The following is a 21,315-nucleotide window of genomic DNA, read 5'->3' as shown; positions in this document are numbered from 1 at the left end:
GTCCCAAAATGCCCGATCTATCAAAATATAAAAACGGTTACGGCCGGCGGTGACCTTCGAGGCGGGAAATGGCGCCCAAATGTCCGAAATGCGACTTTTACACCTTTTTACATAACATAAAAAGTGAAATAAAAAATGATCAAAATGTCGCACAGACCTCAAAATGGTAGCAATGAAAACGTCGCCTCATTTCGCAAAAAATGACCCCTCACACATCTTCATGCGCCAAAGTATGAAAAATTTATTAGCGTCAGAAGATGGCAAAATTTTTTTTTTCTTTTTTGTACACATTCGTTTCATTTTTGAAAATGTATTAAAACACAATAAAACCTATATAAATTTGGTATCACCGCGATCGCACCGAACCAAAGAATAAAGTAGGCATGTTATTTGGAGCGAAGAGTGAAAGTCGTAAAAACTGAGCCCACAAGAACGTGACGCACGTGTGTTTTTTTTTCACTTTTTCCACATTTGGAATTTTTTTTCAGCTTCGCAGTACACGGCATGTTAAAATAAATAACATTACAGGAAAGTAAAATTTGTTACGCACAAAATAAGCCCTCACACAGGTCTGTACACGTAAAAATGAAAAAGTTATGGATTTTTGAAGTTGGAGAGCGAGAAATTAGCCGAAAAACCCTCCGTCCTTAAGGGGTTACAATTTGTTATGTATCTTAATCAAAACCCGTCTCACAGAAGATTTTGTTCCCATAAAACATGGCGCTTTCTATGTGCAGATATTAATTTGTCAGTTTTGTATTCAATAATCTACAATTCCACCTCTATGGTCTTTTAACACATTTTTGACAACATGTAGTGTAGGTTGGGGAGTTACCAGGGATGATGGAAACCTGCAAGCAGGCGCCAGACGTTGAATGATGTTGCAGAATAATTGAGTTCATAGAATCCATGAGGTGAAGGCTTCTCGCTGAGAAGTGTACGGTCTGGGGGATTTCACCTCGCTGCTAAGCTTAGGATGTTAACCTTTAAAGAGGACCTGTCACCAGATTTTAACCCCCTGCTGATAAAGGGTTACAAGTCCTCCCCATATCACCTAAAATTAGCTGCCAGTGAGGCACTGAACTTTAATTACAGAAGTTTTTCTGATATGCAAATTAGCATTTGTGACTCATGTCTGATGTTTGTGACTCATCTCTCTGTTAGGCTGGCAGTGAGCCACACTTCATTATTATGACTGACAGCTCTGTGTCTCTTCAAATCACTGCTCTGCCTCCTTGTACTTAGGGACCATCTGCTAATATTCAACTACAGACGTATAAAGCTCTATGTACAGATGGGGAATATTATGTCAAGTTTTTTACACGATGCCTTGTGTTACATTCATGACATGTGACCAGTGACGTCATCTCCGGGCTCTCAGTCTTCTAACGATAACAAAATGTACATCATATATGTGATCACATGAAATCACAGCAGCATGGAGGATGGAGGGGAGGAGAAGTCCATGGTGGCTGCTGTGACTTCATGTGGTCAGATACATGCGTGGGGTACAGTTTGCTTTTATTAAGAGGCTAAAGGACCTGAGATGATGTCACTCTGGTCACATGACATGAACTGTGACCAGTAAGGAGGCATAAGGCATGGGGAAGATTATATAATATAAGATAAAAGATGATTTATGTGGATGTAAGCAAAACAATTTTTAGCTAAAAGAAGGGTGTCAGTCAGTTAAAAGAGTTCTATGGGAACCTGTCCCTGGCTGTATATGTGCAAATGTGGTGACAGGTTCCCTTTAAGAAGAAACTGACAAGTTCCCTACCATAGAGACCAGGCTGCTTTGGCAATACATCACTCCGACAGCTCGTCTATTGGATGCCAGAAGGACAGGCAGGTGACATCCTAATGTGGTGAATGTTTTGCCTCTGGCATCCCAACAGCCATCTACATTTTATAGACAGTCGTAAAATGAATCCAAAATCTATGCAACATGGTTACGGCTGGAGCGGTTGTTCAGTTTGATCAGTATTTATTTCACACAAACAGTAAAGTCTGATGAGGTGATGATATCCTTCTGGGCACCCCTGGGATCAGCATGTTGTGGTCTTTATCTTCTTGGATTAGAAGATTATAGATTATTATTTTTGGGCTCTAGCAAATCCATCACCTTCTCCTGGTAGATCTTCACATAGGACATGGTGATGGTGTAGCTCCAGTTCTCCTCAACAGTCACTGTGTCACTGTGTCATCAGCAGCAGGTCCATGACAGCTTGTGATATGATGCCCGGCACGTTTGGGGTTCCCAGCATTGTGTGGGTCTTATCTGCTTCTGTGGGTCCATTTGCAAACACAAAGGCATTCTGTCCAACTAGCATGTGAGGTAGAATTGAGTCAACAGACCACGTGTAGATCTTATGCTGAGTGGCCTTGTCCCCTTAGAAAGCATCTGTGTGGTCTCCAGCCGCTTCCTCCAGTTGATGATCTGCAGTGACTGCTAGTCTAGGTCCCATACACAGGCCTTGTCCTCCTCCTTCTTCTCTCCATGTATGTACAGAGCTGCATAGCTTCACGTAAATGGGAGGGTGAGTGCTTTTTAGTGACCTCGTGGCGCTCCATGATGCTCACCTTTTTCTCCATGACTGATGAAATTAACCCCTTAAAGGAAACCTACCACTTGAAGTGGCAGGTTTCAGAAGAAAACACCGAGCACCAGCTCAGGGTGAGCTGGTGCCGGAGCTTATTTTTGTTAGTGTTTTAAACCGCGGTATCGCGGTTTAAAACACTTTTTAAACTGTATAGCCAGCGCAGGGAGGTACGCGCTCGGCGCTTACCATGCGCGCGGCTCTCCTTCACTTCCTATGTAGCCGCGCGCACGGTCGCGCGCATGGTAAGCGCCGAGCGCGTACCTCCCTGCGCCGGCTATACAGTTTGAAAAGTGTTTTAAACCGCAATACCGCGGTTTAAAACACTAACGAAAATAAGCTCCGGCACCAGCTCACCCTGAGCTGGTGCCCGGTATTTCCATCTGAAACCTGCCACTTCAAGTGGTAGGTTTCCTTTAAGGACGCAGCCAGTTTATAGGGGGTATTGGAGATCACACACAGCTCTGCATGTGGGACTATCATATGGGCTGTCAATCAAACACCTTAACTCAGCTTCAGGGAAGACGCTGATCAGACTCACATCAGGTTATTTGCATACAACTTTAGGAACTGAATGTTTAAATTTACAGACATTGAGAGGGTCAATGTAGAGATAGGGGCAATACTTTCTAATGGCAGTTTATGAAAATGTATTTAGTTCTGGGGAGTGATTTGACTGATAGGTTCCCTTTAAAACCTCAGACAACCTCTGTAATTATGTAACACACATAATGCACTAGAACATACGTCAAAGAAGGGCGGCACAGTGAGAACGGATTGAGATCCAAAAGTTGGGTGCAGGCTCGAAGGGTCTGATTCAATGACCCCAAAGTTACAGATGAATAAGGCAGGCGGGCAGCACTCCGTGGAAAAGGTTCTTTTATTTCACAAGTGGATACAGCTGTATCCACTTGTGAAATAAAAGAACCTTTTCCACGGAGTGCTGCCCGCCTGCCTTATTCATCACATAATGCACTATGTGCAGTTTGCCTGTGGAGCGTGCAGAGTGCACCAGATTCATGATTTGTGTTGTACATTCTTCATACATCTGGCGCTCCCTGCACTGCTCAGACATTAACCTTTAACATTGGGCATGTGACAAACTACTGTCAGACTTTGCATGTTAAATGTTGTACATGGTCCGATGAGCACCCGAACGCCCCCTTCAGCCACAAAATTTGTGTTGCATGAAGCATAGTGCAGCCACAATACAAAAGGGTCGTATGCAACGCACTGTGTTGCAGACACTTCTTGAATACATGTTCAAGCAGTTTGCACATGAAAGAATGCATGAGTGCAAGAGTGCATAGAAAACTGGCGCATGGACCTTAGTTATTGTGCCCCAATGTATCATGTAAACATCATATGTCAATTTTATTTTATTTAATACATCCAGAATGGGTAAACTGGAATATCTGCCCAATGCAGTATGTAGGAGAACTTGGCGAAGTTTTTCTCTAAAGACTGCAGCAGATAATCCTTAGTGCAATCTAAAGGTTTAGATAAGGACTCATTCACACAAACGCTCCATTTGCGGCCACTTATCGTTCCCCATTGATGCCTGTGGTGCCCAGTCACTGTGCAGTGAAATATAGGACATGCACTTCTTTAGCCACAGCTAATGTAGTGAAAGACGAGTTTAAATTATTTTTTGATTGTGTTGACTTACTTGGGCTTATGAAGCTGAATCAAAAACTGCACAGTATAAAAAGAAGCAGATTTTTGTTATTATATTTTGACCAATAGATGGCAGCATTGTGTATGCTATTAATGCTCTTTACCTGGGGTGTTGCTGTGGTATCAAACCCTTTCTTCCCCAACGTTCCCAATAACGACACCAGAGTCACAAATTATGTGGAAGAAAAGGCCACAGCGGCCAACTTTATTCACATTACAGAGAAAAAATTGTAGGGGTCTTTGAAGGCACTTGCCCACAGTTGTTGATCACCAAACCAGTGGCACCCCTTGTTGGAGACCTTAAACCCATCCTGGGGTCCTTACCCACAGGAATTCTTCCAACCAGCTCGGTGAACTATCCCAGCTTAACTGCATTTTTTAACTTCTTACGAACTGGAATCCCATTTCCTAGTTTGCTACTTTAAACGCCTTGCCTTCGAAGGATGTATAGGAGACTGAACACAACTCTTCCGCTATCCCATCATTCACTGACCCACAGTAAGGGTAGGACAGATGATGAATAAGCCGAAACTTATTAGGCTCCTTCTTGGGGACAACTCCCAACGGGGACACCCACAAATCCGCAAAAGGAGGCAAACTAAAGGGAACTAAAGGCATCCGACCCAATTCAACTTCCTTACCCAATTTAGAACGCACTACATCCAGATGGGCCCTAGCTGAGACCAAGTTACGTGGTTCCCCAATACACCCACAGCCGTACAAGGGATAGGAAACCCGGAACTAAAACCCTCAATTAGCAACCCCGCTGCCCCTCTGTCTGGATATGCCTCTGGAAACGGGCACATCTTTTCCACCCTCACCGGAGTCGACCCTCTTCGTATCAGCGTCACCCAGCTTTCCCTTTCCTTTCCTGAAACACCGGGACAGGCCATGCGCCCCCCCCCCCTTGCAATCTGAACATTCGTGTTTGAAACGACAGTCATTGCTGAACTTGCAATGGCCCTCGTTGAATTGCCAGCAACAACCCCTCCCGACAATCACCAGGCGGGTTGTGGGTGCTCCGGAAACCCCTACTGATTCCCGAAAGGACTGCACCAGACGAGGCGTTGAAATTAGCCACATCCATAGGTTGATATCCTTCTGGTCCCAACCAAGGGATGGGTGGATAGCCTTACGCTGACAAAACTGTTAGTCGTATCTCAGCCAGGCCATGTCCCTGTACACCTTGTAGGCTTCCCCAATTGCGTCCATGTAACAATGTTACGGCTCCTTCTCCCCAATAACCGACACCAAAATGGCAAAGACCTGGAACCGGTACCTCCGCCATTCGTCCTCCTCCTTTTTGCTCTCTTCCGGCCTACCCCTCTCAAGATTAAATTTCTACAACGGCAAGAGAGAGAATATCTCTATATATTCTCCCCGCCAGATTTTTTCCCGAACTTCCAACTACAAATGAGATCCCAGGAGGCCAGCGTAGCAGACATAAACCTTGCATCAGGCTTTATCGGCCATGCGGACCTCGTCCACCATGGCACTAGATGTCCCACCACGTGACACGGGACTCTTCCGTCCTAATTCTGCAGTTACTGCCCATAACTCCTTCCCAGGGGGACCCCCCGCTCCTGCCACATTGCTACAGGGGTCCCTGACGGCGTTTCCTCACTAGAGCCCAACACCTCCTGTACGCTAATTAACAAACACTGTAAGCTATCCTAGAAAAATTCCCACCCCCCCGCTAACACATTTGCTGCATGGGTGGTCCCCTCCCCTGACCGCGCCACAGCTCCAGCTGCAGCGGGCTTAGCATGCAGGTCCGATCCTCGGCTTGGAACCTTCTGTGTCCTAGGAACCATCCCAGCTGCCCTAGAGTAGGCCACAACGGAGCGCGGCCATCGCTCCGTTAACTCGCCTACTGCTGCTAGCTCCGTTCAGGAGGAGGGAACAGCCCCTCGACTCAGTCAGCCAACCGGAAGATGTCATCCCTCTCGTCACAACGGGAGGGGCTATGCTCCCCGCTTCCGGAACTTACTCATCCGGCTGCCAGTCCCAAGATGGCCGCCGGGCCGTAACTTCCGGCCAGACTCTGTCGCCACCGGCGTCTTCAGGCACACCATTCCCGGGGCGACGAGGAACTTGCGCAGTGTGAGCTGTCGGCGTCTTTACGTGCCCGCTCCCGGATCCCCTTGCTCTCGGTGACACAGCTGGGCTCACATCTCTGGCGGCGCATAGAGCTCTGCCACTGCTCGGATCATCAGCATGCTGGCGGCCGTTCTGGATGACTCTCCCCGACGACCGCGGAGGGACGGCGCCCGCACCACTGGCCCACTCCCGGTCCCGCCCGCGGGATTCGGATTCCTCGTGGGCCGGCCCTCCGCCCACGTGGGGCGGTTCTGGGAGGGGGCAGGAGGGTCCCTGCTGGGACTCCAACAGCGGCGCCGGGACCGAGATGTCACCTCCGGGCTCAGTCGGGTCGGTGGTCGAGCACGGTTGCTCCTCCAGGGTCTTGCAGCCTCCACAGCTAAACCTTAACAAACCCCCGCCCGTTTACACTCTGTGTGACCATCACTGCCATACTACTAGTTCACTACCCCTGTCATGTGCTGATTACGGTATGCTTATGCTCCCCTTCATCGCATCCTTTCCCTGGTAACATACAATAAACTATAAAACTGTAAAATAAATCCATACATAAAAGTCGATTTATTATTAGGTAGTATTGCACCGAGGCTAAGTGTAAAAATTCATTAAGAAGTCGTATACTTGGTCCTCAGCTGCAGGTTTGTTTCAGTGTGACAGTTGTAGATCACGGTTTAATGATGTATTTGGTTGTGCATGAATTGCAGGGGAAATGCTCACACCCCTTGTACTATTTAGACCAGACAGCTGGACTTTAATCCCTTACTGCAGTTGAGTTCCCCGTCACCAAAGGTCCTCTTCTCTAAACTTGACAGTCTGTCATGTAATTTAGCCTGATCCCAGAATCTTCCTAAATTCTCTTTTTTTGGAATGTTCAAACAGCTGAAGAGTTGGCTCTTTATTTTTAGCCTGAACTGAGCTCACAGAATGAGTTCTCTTCTATGTCCTTTACATAGCAAAGCCGAACAGAGAAGTATATGACAGCAATCATCTGTGCCCTCGGCTGGTAGTGGTTGTTTTTAGCCCAAGAAGGAATTTCTGGGTATTTTTGGGTAATGGGCCATAAAACAACATGTGCTCTAGTAGCCAAAGCCTAAATGCCTTATGTTACTTCACAATCGCATATGTTTCAATTTTATTATGTCCCAACCATTTTGAAGAAAAAGGAGAGACATGTCTCCATCCTGACCCTGTTATTTGCCGTGGTATTTGCTAGTCTTTATTCAGGATGTTATCGCTTTGGCGTGCAGAATAGTTTATGGAATTAAATTCTCCCCTAAGACTGGAAGGTACCACCGAGGTAAGTACAAGTTTATTTTTTTGAGCAGCCCTCCTGGCCACACATCTATTTTACATAGAGTCTCGGACAACCCCTTTAAGTATCCGCACCTTCTGGCCTGGTTCTGAAATTGGGACAAATTTGTACATAACTTTAGTATTTACCCACAGGGCAGCCTTCAGGAATTTTGCGGCCCCATAAAGGCAAATTTTGTGCCCCCCTTCCCATTCCAGGGCACACATTACAGTTTACCATCCTTGTTAATATGACTTTCATATAGAGGACAATCTTCTCCTTCACACCAGATCTCTGAATCCCCATGCTGCACATCTCCACTCTGCTCACCTGAAAATATTACAGTTACTTACAGTATAAGGTCTCATTCACACGGCCACAATGGGGGCTGTGATCTAGATGGCTCCCGAATGGCTCCCGAACATGGCACAGTGAACACATGGTGCAACACCGCACGGTGACCGCGTCGGGCCACTCTTCTGCTTATCGGAGGAGGAGGGGTGATGAGCGTTTGCCCCTCTCACCTCCTTCTCCCGGCTCTGGATCTGGTCGGAGTGAGCACACTATGTCCCACTCTGTCCTCCTATGTCCATCATCCTATATCCATCACAGCAGAACTGTTTCCCCCACATTTATAATATGTAGCCCTAACACTACAACTGACCACACTATACCTCCAACATATATCACATTTACACTGTGACTAATCCAGAAATAAAAAAATTATATTATGCACCTTGCATAAATTATATACACATCAAAATATATACTGTGACCACTACATTAGTAGTGAAGTGCCCCCCATAATTCATTAGAACATATACTTATTTTATGCCCCCTAATGAATCATAATACATCTAGTGCACCTAATTAATTATTTTATATATTGCTCCATTATGATTAATATAATCTAAAAATTATTTCTTGGACTATAAGATGAACCTTACTATAAGATGCATCCCCTATTTAGGGGAAAGATATATTTTACACCAATTAAAAGTTCCCTGTTGGTCACATACAAGCACAGAACACAGCTTTGCCATATCCATGCACTAACACAGCTCTGCTACATTCAATTACTCACACAGCCCTTCTACAACCATTCACTCACACACACCTCTTCTTCCTACTCAGTACAAGTCTCAACTTCTTCCTTGACTCCATCCCCTGGCAGCATGAAAGTGTTTACAGGAAATCTACTATCAAAATCAAGCATGATAAACCAGGAACACTTACTCATAGACCCAGACCAAGACTGTGGAATCTGCTTATATTTGTTATCCTCCTTCCTTCTAAAATTAACTTGTAAAATTATGCTAATGAGCCAGAAGGGCTGTCACGGATGCACCCGCGATCCTTGTCGCAAATCGCAGGCACACCCGGCCCGGACTCACTCTCCACGAGCCTGTTTCCCGACTAGGCCGCATCCTCGCTCCTGCTGCCGAGGCCACGCACACCTGCTCCTAGGGCGCGCGCGTGCCCTCTCTCCCAGCCTTAAAGGGCCAGCGCCCTCCTGATTGGCGCTGGCTAATCCGGCACCTCCCTTCCTTCCTGGCTGGATCTTCAGCATTCTAATGGAACTTCCAAGGTTTCTACACCTCACTTCCCACAGCTGTTCCTGTTGAAGTGATTGCCCATCAGTGTTTCCAGATGCTCCTGTTTTCCAGTGTTTCCAGACACCTCCGTGTTCCTCCAGCGTTTCCAGATGCCTCCGTGTCTCCTGTCTACAGCGTTCCCAGATGCTCCTGGCGGCTCCCGTGTTCCAGCGTTCCCAGGCGCCTCCAAGCCACCAACTCTCCTCCAACATTCCTGCCCGCCTGGGTCCTGTGCCAGCTACTGCCTGCCGTGAGTTCCAGCTCATCCTTATAAGCCACTTTCCTGCTGTCATCCCAGGCTTAGACTGTGTCCTACATCCCTGTCATCCCTGGCTGCTACCGAGGGTTTAGTCGCACCCGTGGAACTACCTGGTGGGACCCCGCCGCAGCATGACCATCCCGTTTGGTGAAGACCATGGTGCCACTTAGACTCCAGTCCCAGGTTGCGGCTAGTACTCTCATACCATCTCCCGCGGTGGTCCAGAGGGTCCAGAGACTCCTCCCTCCATCCCCTTCTCATAGAGACTTTCCTCCCGGGTACTCCCAGGTACCTTCCAGTTGTCTGTGTGACCGTTACAAGGACTCTGGGGGTGTTACCAGAAACCCTCTCTGATGTAGCTTTACAGCCTGTTATACTGTCTCCTCCCTCTGTCTGCTCCCTCAGCAAATCCCCCTCCCTCTGTCTGATGTAATATGACACAGTGAAAGTGCTCCTGCAAGTGAAAACTAGTAAATGTGGGGAAAAAAATGAAAAAAAAAAATTGTCCCTTAGGCGTCTTTTATGATCTCATTGGAAACATATAAAGTAAAAACACACCCAAAATATGAATTCATATTTAAAAGTTAGCAATAATATTTCCCAATAAAATGAAAAAATCCCTTCCTACACAATAAAAAAAAAAATTGCCATAGTTGCTCAGTTTGCCCAAGACTATATGGTACATATTAATTTAAACAGGAATTTATCACCACCCATGCAGCTTGTAAATATACACAGCCCTCCCCCAATGGTGAATCCAAACATACCTCTATAATCATCTTTGTTTGTAAAAATGTACAAAAATAAACTACTTTGTTTTAGGCTGTTGGTGCACCCAGGACATTTATTTGGCACGCATCCACCTTCCCATCATTGACTAGTGGAATTCTGTTCTTCCTCCCACTTCCTTCTGCGTTGCTGACATCACATTCTCCTGTCCCAAATTCCATATCCTGGAACTTTCTTAGAGTTCGGCACCTACCGATTGCTTCACCCTGAGAAGACACATCACTGCTCACTCGGCTTCACACTGAATGGGCGTCGGGCACCGATTGCACATTTTCAAACAATGTTACGAGCATCGGGTCAACATGCGCCAGATGGTCACAGAGTTGCACAGGCGCAACGGGACAGAACACATAATGGTACTGTACTGGGCAAGGAGGGAAAGGTGGAGGATGCCACAGTAGTGCTCCACAAGGGAAGCTCATGCCTTGGGTGCACTAACAGCCTCATTTGCATCTTTTTTATTCATATGTTAGCAAATACAGGCGGTCCCCTACTTAAGAACACTCAACTTACATACGACCCCTAGTTACAAACGGACCTCTGGATATTGGTAGTTTATTGTACTTTAGTCCTAGGCTACAATATACAGCTATAACAGTTATCACAGGTATCTGTAATGAAGCTTTATTGTTAGTCCTGGTTCTTATGACAATCCAACATTTTTAAAATCCAATTGTCACAGAGACCAAAAAAGTTCTGGCTGGGATTACAATGATAAAATATAAAGTTCCGACTTACATACCAATTCAACTTAAGAACAAACCTACAGACCCTATCTTGTATGTAACCCGGGGACTGCCTGTATGTACAAACATAAAGTTATCTTTAGAATCAGTGTGGCGAAAGTGAATGGTAGTGCCCCATAAGTGGTTGTGGGAGATTCCCTTTAAAAAGAAAGACACTGAGGCTCTGACACCTAGTTGTTGATGGATTGAGTGCCAGCTGCATAGATGTTATAACCTATTTAGAGATAAACAGGACTGAGTCATAGGTTCTGAGAATATAGTGGACAAGGAAGGTTATTCTACTCAAAATTAGATATTGACATCATCATTATCATTTTACCCCGCAAAAAGACAAAAAATATAACTACATAAGTATTTAAATAGATAAAACAGTATTGTAGTATAGTACATTTTTACTGTTACAAGTTCAGTACCGCTAATAATACACTCACCGGCCACTTTATTAGGTACACCTGTCCAACTGCTCGTTAACACTTAATTTCTAATCAGCCAATCACATGGCGGCAACTCAGTGCATTTAGGCATGTAGACATGGTCAAGACAATCTCCTGAAGTTCAAACCGAGCATCAGTATGGGATTTTCATGCACAACCATCTCTAGGGTTTACAGAGAATGGTCCGAAAAAGAAAAAACATCCAGTGAGCGGCAGTTCTGTGGGCGGAAATGCCTTGTTGATGCCAGAGGTCAGAGGAGAATGGGCAGACTGGTTCGAGCTGATAGAAAGGCAACAGTGACTCAAATCGCCACCCGTTACAACCAAGGTAGGCAGAAGAGCATCTCTGAACGCACAGTACGTCGAACTTTGAGGCAGATGGGCTACAGCAGCAGAAGACCACACCGGGTGCCACTCCTTTCAGCTAAGAACAGGAAACTGAGGTTACAATTTGCACAAGCTCATCGAAACTGGACAGTAGAAGATTGGAAAAACGTTGCCTGGTCTGATGAGTCTCGATTTCTGCTGCGACATTCGGATGGTAGGGTAAGAATTTGGCGTCAACAACATGAAAGCATGGATCCATCCTGCCTTGTATAAGCGGTTCAGGCTGGTGGTGGTGGTGTCATGGTGTGGGGAATATTTTCTTGGCACTCTTTGGGCCCCTTGGTACCAATTGAGCATCGTTGCAACGCCACAGCCTACCTGAGTATTGTTGTTGACCATGTCCATCCCTTTATGACCACAATGTACCCAACATCTGATGGCTACTTTCAGCAGGATAATGCGCCATGTCATAAAGCTGGAATCATCTCAGACTGGTTTCTTGAACATGACAATGAGGTCACTGTACTCAAATGGCCTCCACAGTCACCAGATCTCAATCCAATAGAGCATCTTTGGGATGTGGTGGAACGGGAGATTCGCATCATGGATGTGCAGCCGACAAATCTGCGGCAACTGTGTGATGCCATCATGTCAATATGGACCAAAATCTCTGAGGAATGCTTCCAGCACCTTGTTGAATCTATGCCATGAAGAATTGAGGCAGTTCTGAAGGTAAAAGGGGGTCCAACCCCTTACTAGCATGGTGTACCTAATAAAGTGGCCGGTGAGTGTAGGTTTAGTAATACTCTTTTAACGGGGGACATCTGAGGTTCACCATAAATCACCAGTTAATGTTTTAAAAGGGTCGTCCATGTCATTGCCTTGTTGCTGCATGGGTTTACAAAGGAAGGCATACTTGCCTCTATGTTTTGCCAGGGGTCCAAAAGAGGGTCTCATGCACTCTTGATTGCGGAAGTCATTAAAACTTTAATTATGAAGCAAAGATTCTGGCTGCTCAATTTCTTTATCATACGTAATGGGACACATTTACTAAGGGTCCACGGACCGCACTTCCGTTGAGTTTCCCGACTATTTCCGTTTTGCACCGCATTTAACAGGGTTTTTGGCGCATGCGATCGGACTACCAGACTGATTCGGACTGAGCGCGGGATTTAAAATTCAAATTGTGTTGCAAGACATGCACTTACATACACCGGGAAGAAGAAGGTGAACTCCGCCGGACCTGAGCGGGGAAGGGACATATGCAGGATATTGAGTACACAATCTTGTTGAATCGCAGAAGACTTCATCCTCGTCGGACAACGCACCTCGGGGATCGCGCAGGGACCGGGTAAGTAAATGTGCCCATTGTACTAAACTTTTGTTTGAGGATTACACTGGTTTCTTGCCACACAAATTCACTATTAACAATGAAACTTTTCAGCTTTTATATCCGCAACATCCCCCACCAGTGCCTGGAGGAAGCCGGGGTCCTAACTAACGGAGAGGCTGCAATGCCGCCTGGTGGGTAGCAGTGATCACAGGGCTTGGTATCAGAAGCGGTGGCCTTGTCCACAGCCTGGAAGGTCTCCAGCAGGTGTTATGTGCAAGAAAATAGAGGGAGGGGCTGATAGGGTAGGTTTCTCCCTGGGGCAACCCTAATGATGTGTAGATAGGGATCTTTGGTGATGGAGGATGGGGAGCCCATGATGATGAACAGCCTGATCCAGGGATCACTCAGAGACATGTTGGTGAAGAATAACTTACAGTTCTTTATTCTGCAAACAGGCAATGGCCTTAACATCAGCAAAGGTTCAGGTGGTTAGTGGCAGCTGGTTGGAGCAAGTCCGCAGAAAGGTGGTTGCTCACAGCCTGGTAAAGTATCTTCAGGACGCGCTGGTTGTGTAGGTACAGAGTACTGATGATGGACTTCTGTTCTGGGCCTAGTCTCTTCTGACTGGGTGTCAGGCAGCTTGTATGAGACACCTCTGCTTCCTGGGCTTAGACAGACTCCTCTGGTCAAAGAGAGGAAGAAATTCGCAATACCTATTAATAGTAATATTTATGCAGAAAAACCAGAAATTTAGATTTTTTTTTCTGTTCTCTATAGGTACGTAAACGCAGCAAAGCATGTCGTGGCGGACTGCGGGAAAATGATGAACTGACTGGGATCAATGGCAAACCATGTGTTGGATTATCACATGCGGAAGCAATGCAGATGATAGACTCATCAGGAGGCAGCCTCCACCTTCGTGTAAAGAGGTAAAAAGCTAAAAAAAAAACAAAAAAACATATTTATTTACATTCAATCAAATTATAATTGTTTGTGACTCAAATGTTAGAGTGATTTGGTAGTTGACCTGGATTAACACCATAGAAAATGAAACAAGTAAATGAAAATGTTGGATTTGTCCTGCAATCTCACAACGAAAACAGGGTTTTTCCGCTCATTTCTCGCTCTCCACCTTCAAAAATCCATAACTTTTTCATTTTTCCGTGTACAGAGCTGTTTAAGGGCTCATTTTGTGCGTAACAAATTTTTCTTTCCCGTGATGTTATTTATTATTGCATGCCGTGTACTGGAAAGCAGGAAAAAAATTCCAAATGTGGAAAAAATTTTAAAAAACGCATGTGCGTACGTGTGCGTTTTGGGCTCAGTTTTTATGACTTTCACTCTTTGCTTCAAATAACACCTCTACTTTATTCTTTGGTTCAGTACGATCGCGATGATACCAAATTTATACAGGTTTTATTGCGTTTTAATACATTTTCAAAAATTAAATAAATGTGTACGAAAAAGGAAAAAAAAATGTTGCTGACGCTAATAACTTTTTCGTACTTTGGTGTACGGAGCTGTGTGAGGTGTAATTTTTTGTGAAATGAGCCAACATTTTCATTGCTACCATTTTGAGGACTGTGCTACTTTTTGATCACTTTTCAATACATTTTTAATGTCATGTAAAAAGGTGTAAAAGTCGCATTTCGGACATTTGGGTGCCATTTCCCGTCTCGGAGGTCACTGCCGTCAATAACCGTTTTTATATTTTGATAGATCGGCATTTTGGGACATTTTCTTTTTTTCACTATTTCTTAGACCATCTAGGGTACATTAACCCTAGATAGTCAGATCGTTCCTACCATATACTGCAATACAACTGTATTGCAGTATGTGGCATTTCTGCCATATTTCTGTAATGACTATGCAGAAGCCTATGACAACCCGAGGCTGTCATGGCAGCCGATCGCTGCCCCCCCCGATGATTTTCGGGGGAGCAAGGATCGAAGGTAACATGGAGGCCATATACTGCCATACTGGTCCTTAATCGTATCTTGTATTCCCTACAACAAACATTGTGATGTGAATCTAAGTGGTAGGGCTTTGAGCTAATCCCAAGGTTGTTATTCTAGTGACCACATGGGTTTTCTGGACTTATCTGCAACAAGGACACAAGGCCATAGCTCTCTGAGTAATCCATGTAAGTTACTGCTAGCCCAGGTGGGTCAGAAGACCCTGGTGAAAAGCACCAGGGTTCAGACAGAGAATAATCAGTTAATCCATGATTGGGGTAGGCATCCAAGGTATAAGACAGAAGCCAGGATAGGCAGCAAATAGAGAGAATTGGTAGAGCAGAATTAGAATTGTCTAATCATTTTATGACCAGCCAACGTAAATATACGTTGGGTAGTCTTGAAGAACCAGGGCCCTCTCCATAAGGGTTGTATGTCAGCTGTTAGGATTGGGTAACAAGACAGGGGATAGTGTGCCCTAAACTTGCCCCAACCTTTGTCCCTTCCTATAGCCCCCCCAGGCTAAACTGTGGGGCGACTACTTGTGGGAAGGGAAACACAAACAAACTGACAAACATGAAACACAAAAGAGTGGTAAACTAGCCGGAGTCACAACGAGAGGATACGTCAAGAACAAAGTCAGTAAGCAAAGAGTCAATGTCAAAAACTAGCCGAGGTCACAACGATACAGATACAGAGCGAGTCAACCTAATGCAGAGAGCGAGTGATGAAGGGATTTCAAACACTGGCACAGACTAGTGAAGCTGCAATTTATGCAGCCAGAACCCCACCTCTAGAACCTGATAGGAGCTGGACAACTTCTGGGAATTAACCCCTCATGGTGCAGAATAACCAGGCACCATGCAGAGGTACCACAAGTCCCAGCAGTTCCGAACACAACTCCTAGACAGCGCGAGATCTTAACAGCCGCTGCCCGGGACGAGAGGCGGAGTTTACGTGGATACGTGCAGGGGGTCAGAGAACGCTGCTAGCACCACCAGAAGAACCAGAAGTCCCAGCATTCTCCCTAGGGAACCTGACAGTACCCCCCCTGACAGGTCCCCCCTAGATCGTAAAGATGGCTTCTGGGGATAGGCCTGATGAATAACCTGAGTAACCGCGGAGCATGAACATCTCTAGCCGGAACCCAAGACCTATCCTCAGGACCAAAACCTTTCCAATGGACCAGGTACTGCAGGGAGTTACCTACCCATCTGGAATTTACAACTTTTTCCACCTCAAATTCCAGATTCCCCTCCACAATTGATGGAGAAGGAGGGTCAGGAAGAGGCAAAACAGGCTTAACATAGCGCTTAAGAAGACTCTTATGGAAGGTATTATGAACCCGCCACCCTGCTGGAAGAGTAACCGGGTTAACAACTTGAGTAACAACAAACGGACCTACCAACCTGGGTGCAAACTTCAAAGAGGGGACCTTCAATTTAAGGTTTTTTGTGGATAACCACACTTTATCCCCCACCATAAACGTATCGGAGTTAGTGCGCCTTCTTTCAGTCTGTTGGACCATAGAATTTTGTGCCCTCTGAATATTCTCCTGAACTTGTGACCAGAGCGTGCGCAACTTGGATGTAATAGCTTCCGCCCGAGGAATATTGGAGACAGGCACAGATGAAAAGGAGAAACGAGGATGAAAACCATAATTGCAGAAAAACTGAGAAACCTGAGTGGAAGAACTACAGTGATTATTAATAGCAAATTCTGCCAACGGAAGGAATTTCACCCACTGGTCCTGACTGTCCGAGACAAATAGTTGCAGATATTGAATCATCTCCTCATTCATTCTCTTGAACTGACCATTAGACTCAGGGTGAAACGCCGATGAGAACGACAAATTCACTTCCAGTCTAGAACAAAATGCTCGCCAAAATTTGGAAACAAATTGTACGCCCCTATCTGACACAATATCATCTGGTATATCATGGAGGCGTACAATATTCTGTATTAACAATTCAGCCAACTCTTCAGCTGAAGGTTACTTTTTTAATGGAACGAAGTGTCCCATTTTAGAGAAACGGTCCACTACCACCCAAATCACTGTATAGCCTTGAGATGCTGGCAGATCAGTGACAAAATCCATAGACACTTTAGACCATGGCCTGGTGGGAACTGGAAGCGGAAGAAGAGGCCCCTCAGGATGTCTCCTTGGAGTCTTTCCTCGCGCACAGACCCGACAGGCTTGGACAAATGCGTGCACATCATTAGTCATGTGAGGCCACCAGTAACTTCTCTTTAAGAGATCCAAGGTACTCCGCATTCCCGGATGACCTGCCAATACCGAGCAATGCGTCTCCTCCAACACTCTCAAACGACAAGAAAGAGGAACAAATAATTTGCCTTCCGGAAGGTCTTTAGGTGCAGATCTTTGTCCTGCTAAAATTTGAGAGGAGAGGTGGGAGGAGACAGCTGCCAGCACAACACCTGGAGACAAAATATTACTGTCAGTAGCCTCTGGAAGCTCAGGAATCCCGAAGCTACGGGACAAGGCATCAGCCTTCACATTTTTTGACCCAGGTCGGTAGGTGACCACAAAATTAAAGCGAGAGAAAAACAAGGCCCACCTAGCCTGACGTGAGTTCAAGCGCTTAGCAGTATCCAAATATACTAAGTTCTTATGATCCTCCAAAAAGTGTCGACTTCAAATGCCCACTTAATGGCAAGGAGCTCTCGATTACCAATATCATAATTCCTCTCACAAGAAGAAAACTTTCTAGAGGAATACGCACAGGGCCTAAGTCTGGTGAGAGTGGAGGACCCCTGAGACAACACTGCACCTACTCCAACCTCGGAGGCATCTACCTCCACAACAAACGGTAGAGAGAGGTCAGGTTGACCCAAAACTGGGGCTGACGAGAATGCCACTTTTAGAGTTTCAAACGCAGAGCAAGGGGACCAATTGTTCGGATCAGCACCCTTATGGGTTAGATCCGTGAGGGGTTTGGCGATCATGGAAAAGTTCTTAATAAAGTTCCGATAATAGTTAGCGAAACCTAAAAAACGTTGTAAGGCCTTAAGATTGGTAAGCCGAACCCAGTCCGTGAGCGCCTGAACCTTACTTGGATCCATCTGTACATCAGAGGGAGTAACAACATAACCTAAGAAGGAAACCTTCTGGACAAAAAAACACACTTTTCCAGCTTAGGGAAGAGGTGGTTTTTGCGTAACCTGGTAAGTACTTGGCGGAGAGGTTGCTGGTGAGAAACCATATCAAAATATCGTCCAGATATACCACCATAAACACACCGATGTAGTCATGAAAGATGGAGTTCATAAACCCTTGAAAAACCGCTGGGGCGTTACTCAAACCAAAGGGCATAACCAGGTATTCAAAGTGTCGCAAACCCCTTCCCGGATCCGAATCAGGTTATAAGCCCCTCTGAGATCTAATTTAGAGAAAACTTGGGCCTCAGAAACCTGATTTAAGAGATCCGGGATCAAGGTGAGAGGACCTGAGTTTTTTACCGTTATCTTATTTAATTCTCTATAATCAATGCACGGCCGTAAACCACCATCTTTTTTCTCAACAAAAAAGAACCCGGCCCCAGTGGGCGACTCAGAGGGACGGATATGTCCGATTGCCAAACTCTCATCAATATAACTCTTCAGTGACTCCCGTTCTGGTACTGACAGGTTATATATACGACCCTTAGGCAATCTAGCATCAGGAAGAAGGTCAAATTTACAATCAAACTCCCTGTGAGGAGGAAGGACTTGGGACAAGGGTTTTGAAAACACATCTGAGTAATCAGAGAGAAAACCTGGAAGACTCTGATCTTCCGCCACTACTGTACATAATGAAACTCTGGTCAGGTGATCCTTACAGTGAGGACCCCAATGAACCAGCTCCAGAGTTTCCCAATTAATTACCGGATTATGGATCCGGAGCCAAGGTAAACCAAGAATGACATTTTCAGACAAATTTTCCATAACTAGGAAAGAACACCATTCTTCATGCATAGCTCCTACCATAAGCTTTATCTGCGGGGTTCGGAACCTTATCAACCCTGCCTGTAGAGGAGTCAAATCCGCACCCGACATCTGGATAGGAGTGGACAAAGGAATCAATGACACAGATAACTGAGAGGCAAAATTATAATCAATGAAATTAGATGCAGCACCTGAATCCAAGAAGGCACGACCAGTACAGGAAACTTGTACAAGGTAAATACATTCTAGACACAACTGGGAGTACCTGAGCTCCTAAGCAGTCCCCTCGATTACTGCTTAGGAGCGGAAGTTTTTCCTGCTGCTGCCTCTTGGAACAGGTGTGTATCCGATGATCAGGACTTCCACAGCAGAAACAAAGATGGCGTCTTATTCGATGTTGCTTCCGCTGTGCAGGAGAGATGCTATCCAGCTCCATGGATTACAATTCTTGACGGCCTGGAGACAGACTGGCCGCTTGCTGACAGTCAGGGGACACCCGAGGTGATCGCCTGGATCTCAGGCGACGATCAACTCGGATGACCAGAGTCATAGCTTCATCTAATGTCTGAGGCTCGGCATAAGCTAAGACTAAGTCCTGTACTCGGTCTGAGAGTCCGGACATGAATTGGTCTTTTAGGGCACAGTCTTTCCATTGTCAGTTACATACTGTCTGAATTGGGCACAATAATCTTCTGCCGTCAGTTTTCCCTGACACAGAGATCTAAGGTGGGAAACTGCCAGTGCTCGGCGGTCAGGTTCGTCATAAATCTGGCCTAAAGCAGAAAACAAAGCGTCAAGAGAAGAACGGGATGGAGCGTCAGGTGGGAGAGAGAAGGCTCAATTTTGCGGATCACCGCACAAAAGAGACATGACCACGCCCACCCTTTGTGTCTCGCTGCTCGATGAGTGAGGGCGTAAAGAAAAATAAAGTTTACATCCCTCCCTAAATGAAAAACATTTCTTACAGTCACCAAAAAACAAGTCAGGTAGTGGAACCTTAGGTTCTGGTGCAGGTGGCGGTGCAGCCTGTGGTGTTGTCTGCCCTGAAACCTGCATTTGAAGACGGGCAGACAGACTCTGAACATGTTTAGTTAAGGTCTGGACCTGAGCGACCACAGCTGACAAAGGCTCCATGGAAGGAGTGAATGTAGCAGGTCATATACAGGATGCAGACCAATGCGTGGCCAGTGTTTCTGTTAGGATTGGGTAACACAGAAGACAGGGGATAGTGTGCCCTGAGCTTGCCCCAACCTCTGTCCCTTCCTATAGCCCCCCCACGCTAAACCGTGGGGTGACTACTTGAAGACTCGAAATACACTGGATAAGTGTGGGAAGGGAAACACAAACAGACTGACAAACATAAAACACAAAAGAATAGTAAACGAGCCGGAGTCACAACGAGAGGGTACGTCAAGAACAAAGTCAGTAAGCAAAGAGTCAATGTCAAAAACTAGCCGAGGTCACAACAATACAGAGCAATACAACCTAATGCAGCAAGCGAGTGATGAAGGGATTTCAAACACTGGCACAGGTGACTAGTGAAGCTGCAAGTTATGCAGCCAGAACTCCACCTCCAGAACCTGATAGGAGCTGGACAACTTCTGGAAATCAACCCCTCATGGTGCAGAATAACCAGGCACCATGCAGAGGTACCACAAGTCCCAGCAGTTCCGAATACAACTCCTAGACAGCGCGAGATCTTAGCAGCCGCTGCCCGGGACGAGAGGCGGAGTTTGCGCGGATACGCGCCGGGGGTCGGTGAACGCTGCTTGCACCACCAGAAGAACCAGCATTCTCCCTAGCGAACCTGACACAGCTCTGTGTAATACGCATATTTACCTGGAATTGCAAAGGTCCGTGATGGTACCGATTCCAGAAGTTTAAAGGGTTGTCCAAGTGTTAAAAAAATATATAGTTGACAGGTCTGCCCTGGGTGCCATCATCTTTGAATGCCCTCTGTGATCTCATTGGAGGGTACTGATTGGCGTAATGACAGCTGGGAGCCTGTTAAAAAAAATTTTAAAAAATGTAAATATTAAAAAAGCTAAAAATTCTAATCACCCCATTTCCTAGAACACATAAAAATAAACCAGTGAAATCATAATCACATTAGGTATGGCCACGTCCAAAATGTCCGCTCTATCAAAATATTTACCTGCTGGTATTCCCATGACAGAAAATAAATGTCAGATTTGTCCGTTTTTAACCAGTTTTGTCTCCAATAGAAATTTTAATTAGAAATGATCAAAAGGTCGTATCGTTAT

At 45.7% G+C, this 21,315-nt stretch overlaps 1 protein-coding gene and 1 long non-coding RNA gene across 2 annotated transcripts in view; one reads left to right on the top strand and one right to left on the bottom strand.

Moving 5' to 3' along the window:
- Positions 1-21,315, top strand: part of SYNPO2L (synaptopodin 2 like) — a 63,374-nt gene that overhangs the window by 12,018 nt on the left and 30,041 nt on the right. Inside the window, exon 2 of the mRNA XM_072131005.1 lies at positions 13,929-14,080. Coding sequence (XP_071987106.1) covers positions 13,929-14,080 — 152 coding nt within the window. The remainder of the gene's footprint in view (positions 1-13,928; positions 14,081-21,315) is intronic.
- Positions 13,586-21,315, bottom strand: part of LOC140106526 (uncharacterized) — a 126,658-nt gene continuing 118,928 nt past the window's right edge. Inside the window, exons 3-4 of the long non-coding RNA XR_011850799.1 lie at positions 20,891-21,055; positions 13,586-14,088 (exon numbers count right to left, since the gene is read on the bottom strand). This is a non-coding gene — a long non-coding RNA (uncharacterized lncRNA). The remainder of the gene's footprint in view (positions 14,089-20,890; positions 21,056-21,315) is intronic.

This window comes from Engystomops pustulosus, chromosome 11 (genome assembly GCF_040894005.1).
Source record: "Engystomops pustulosus chromosome 11, aEngPut4.maternal, whole genome shotgun sequence".
NCBI classification, from domain to species: domain Eukaryota; kingdom Metazoa; phylum Chordata; class Amphibia; order Anura; family Leptodactylidae; genus Engystomops; species Engystomops pustulosus.
This window is presented reverse-complemented; position numbering and strand designations above follow the sequence as displayed.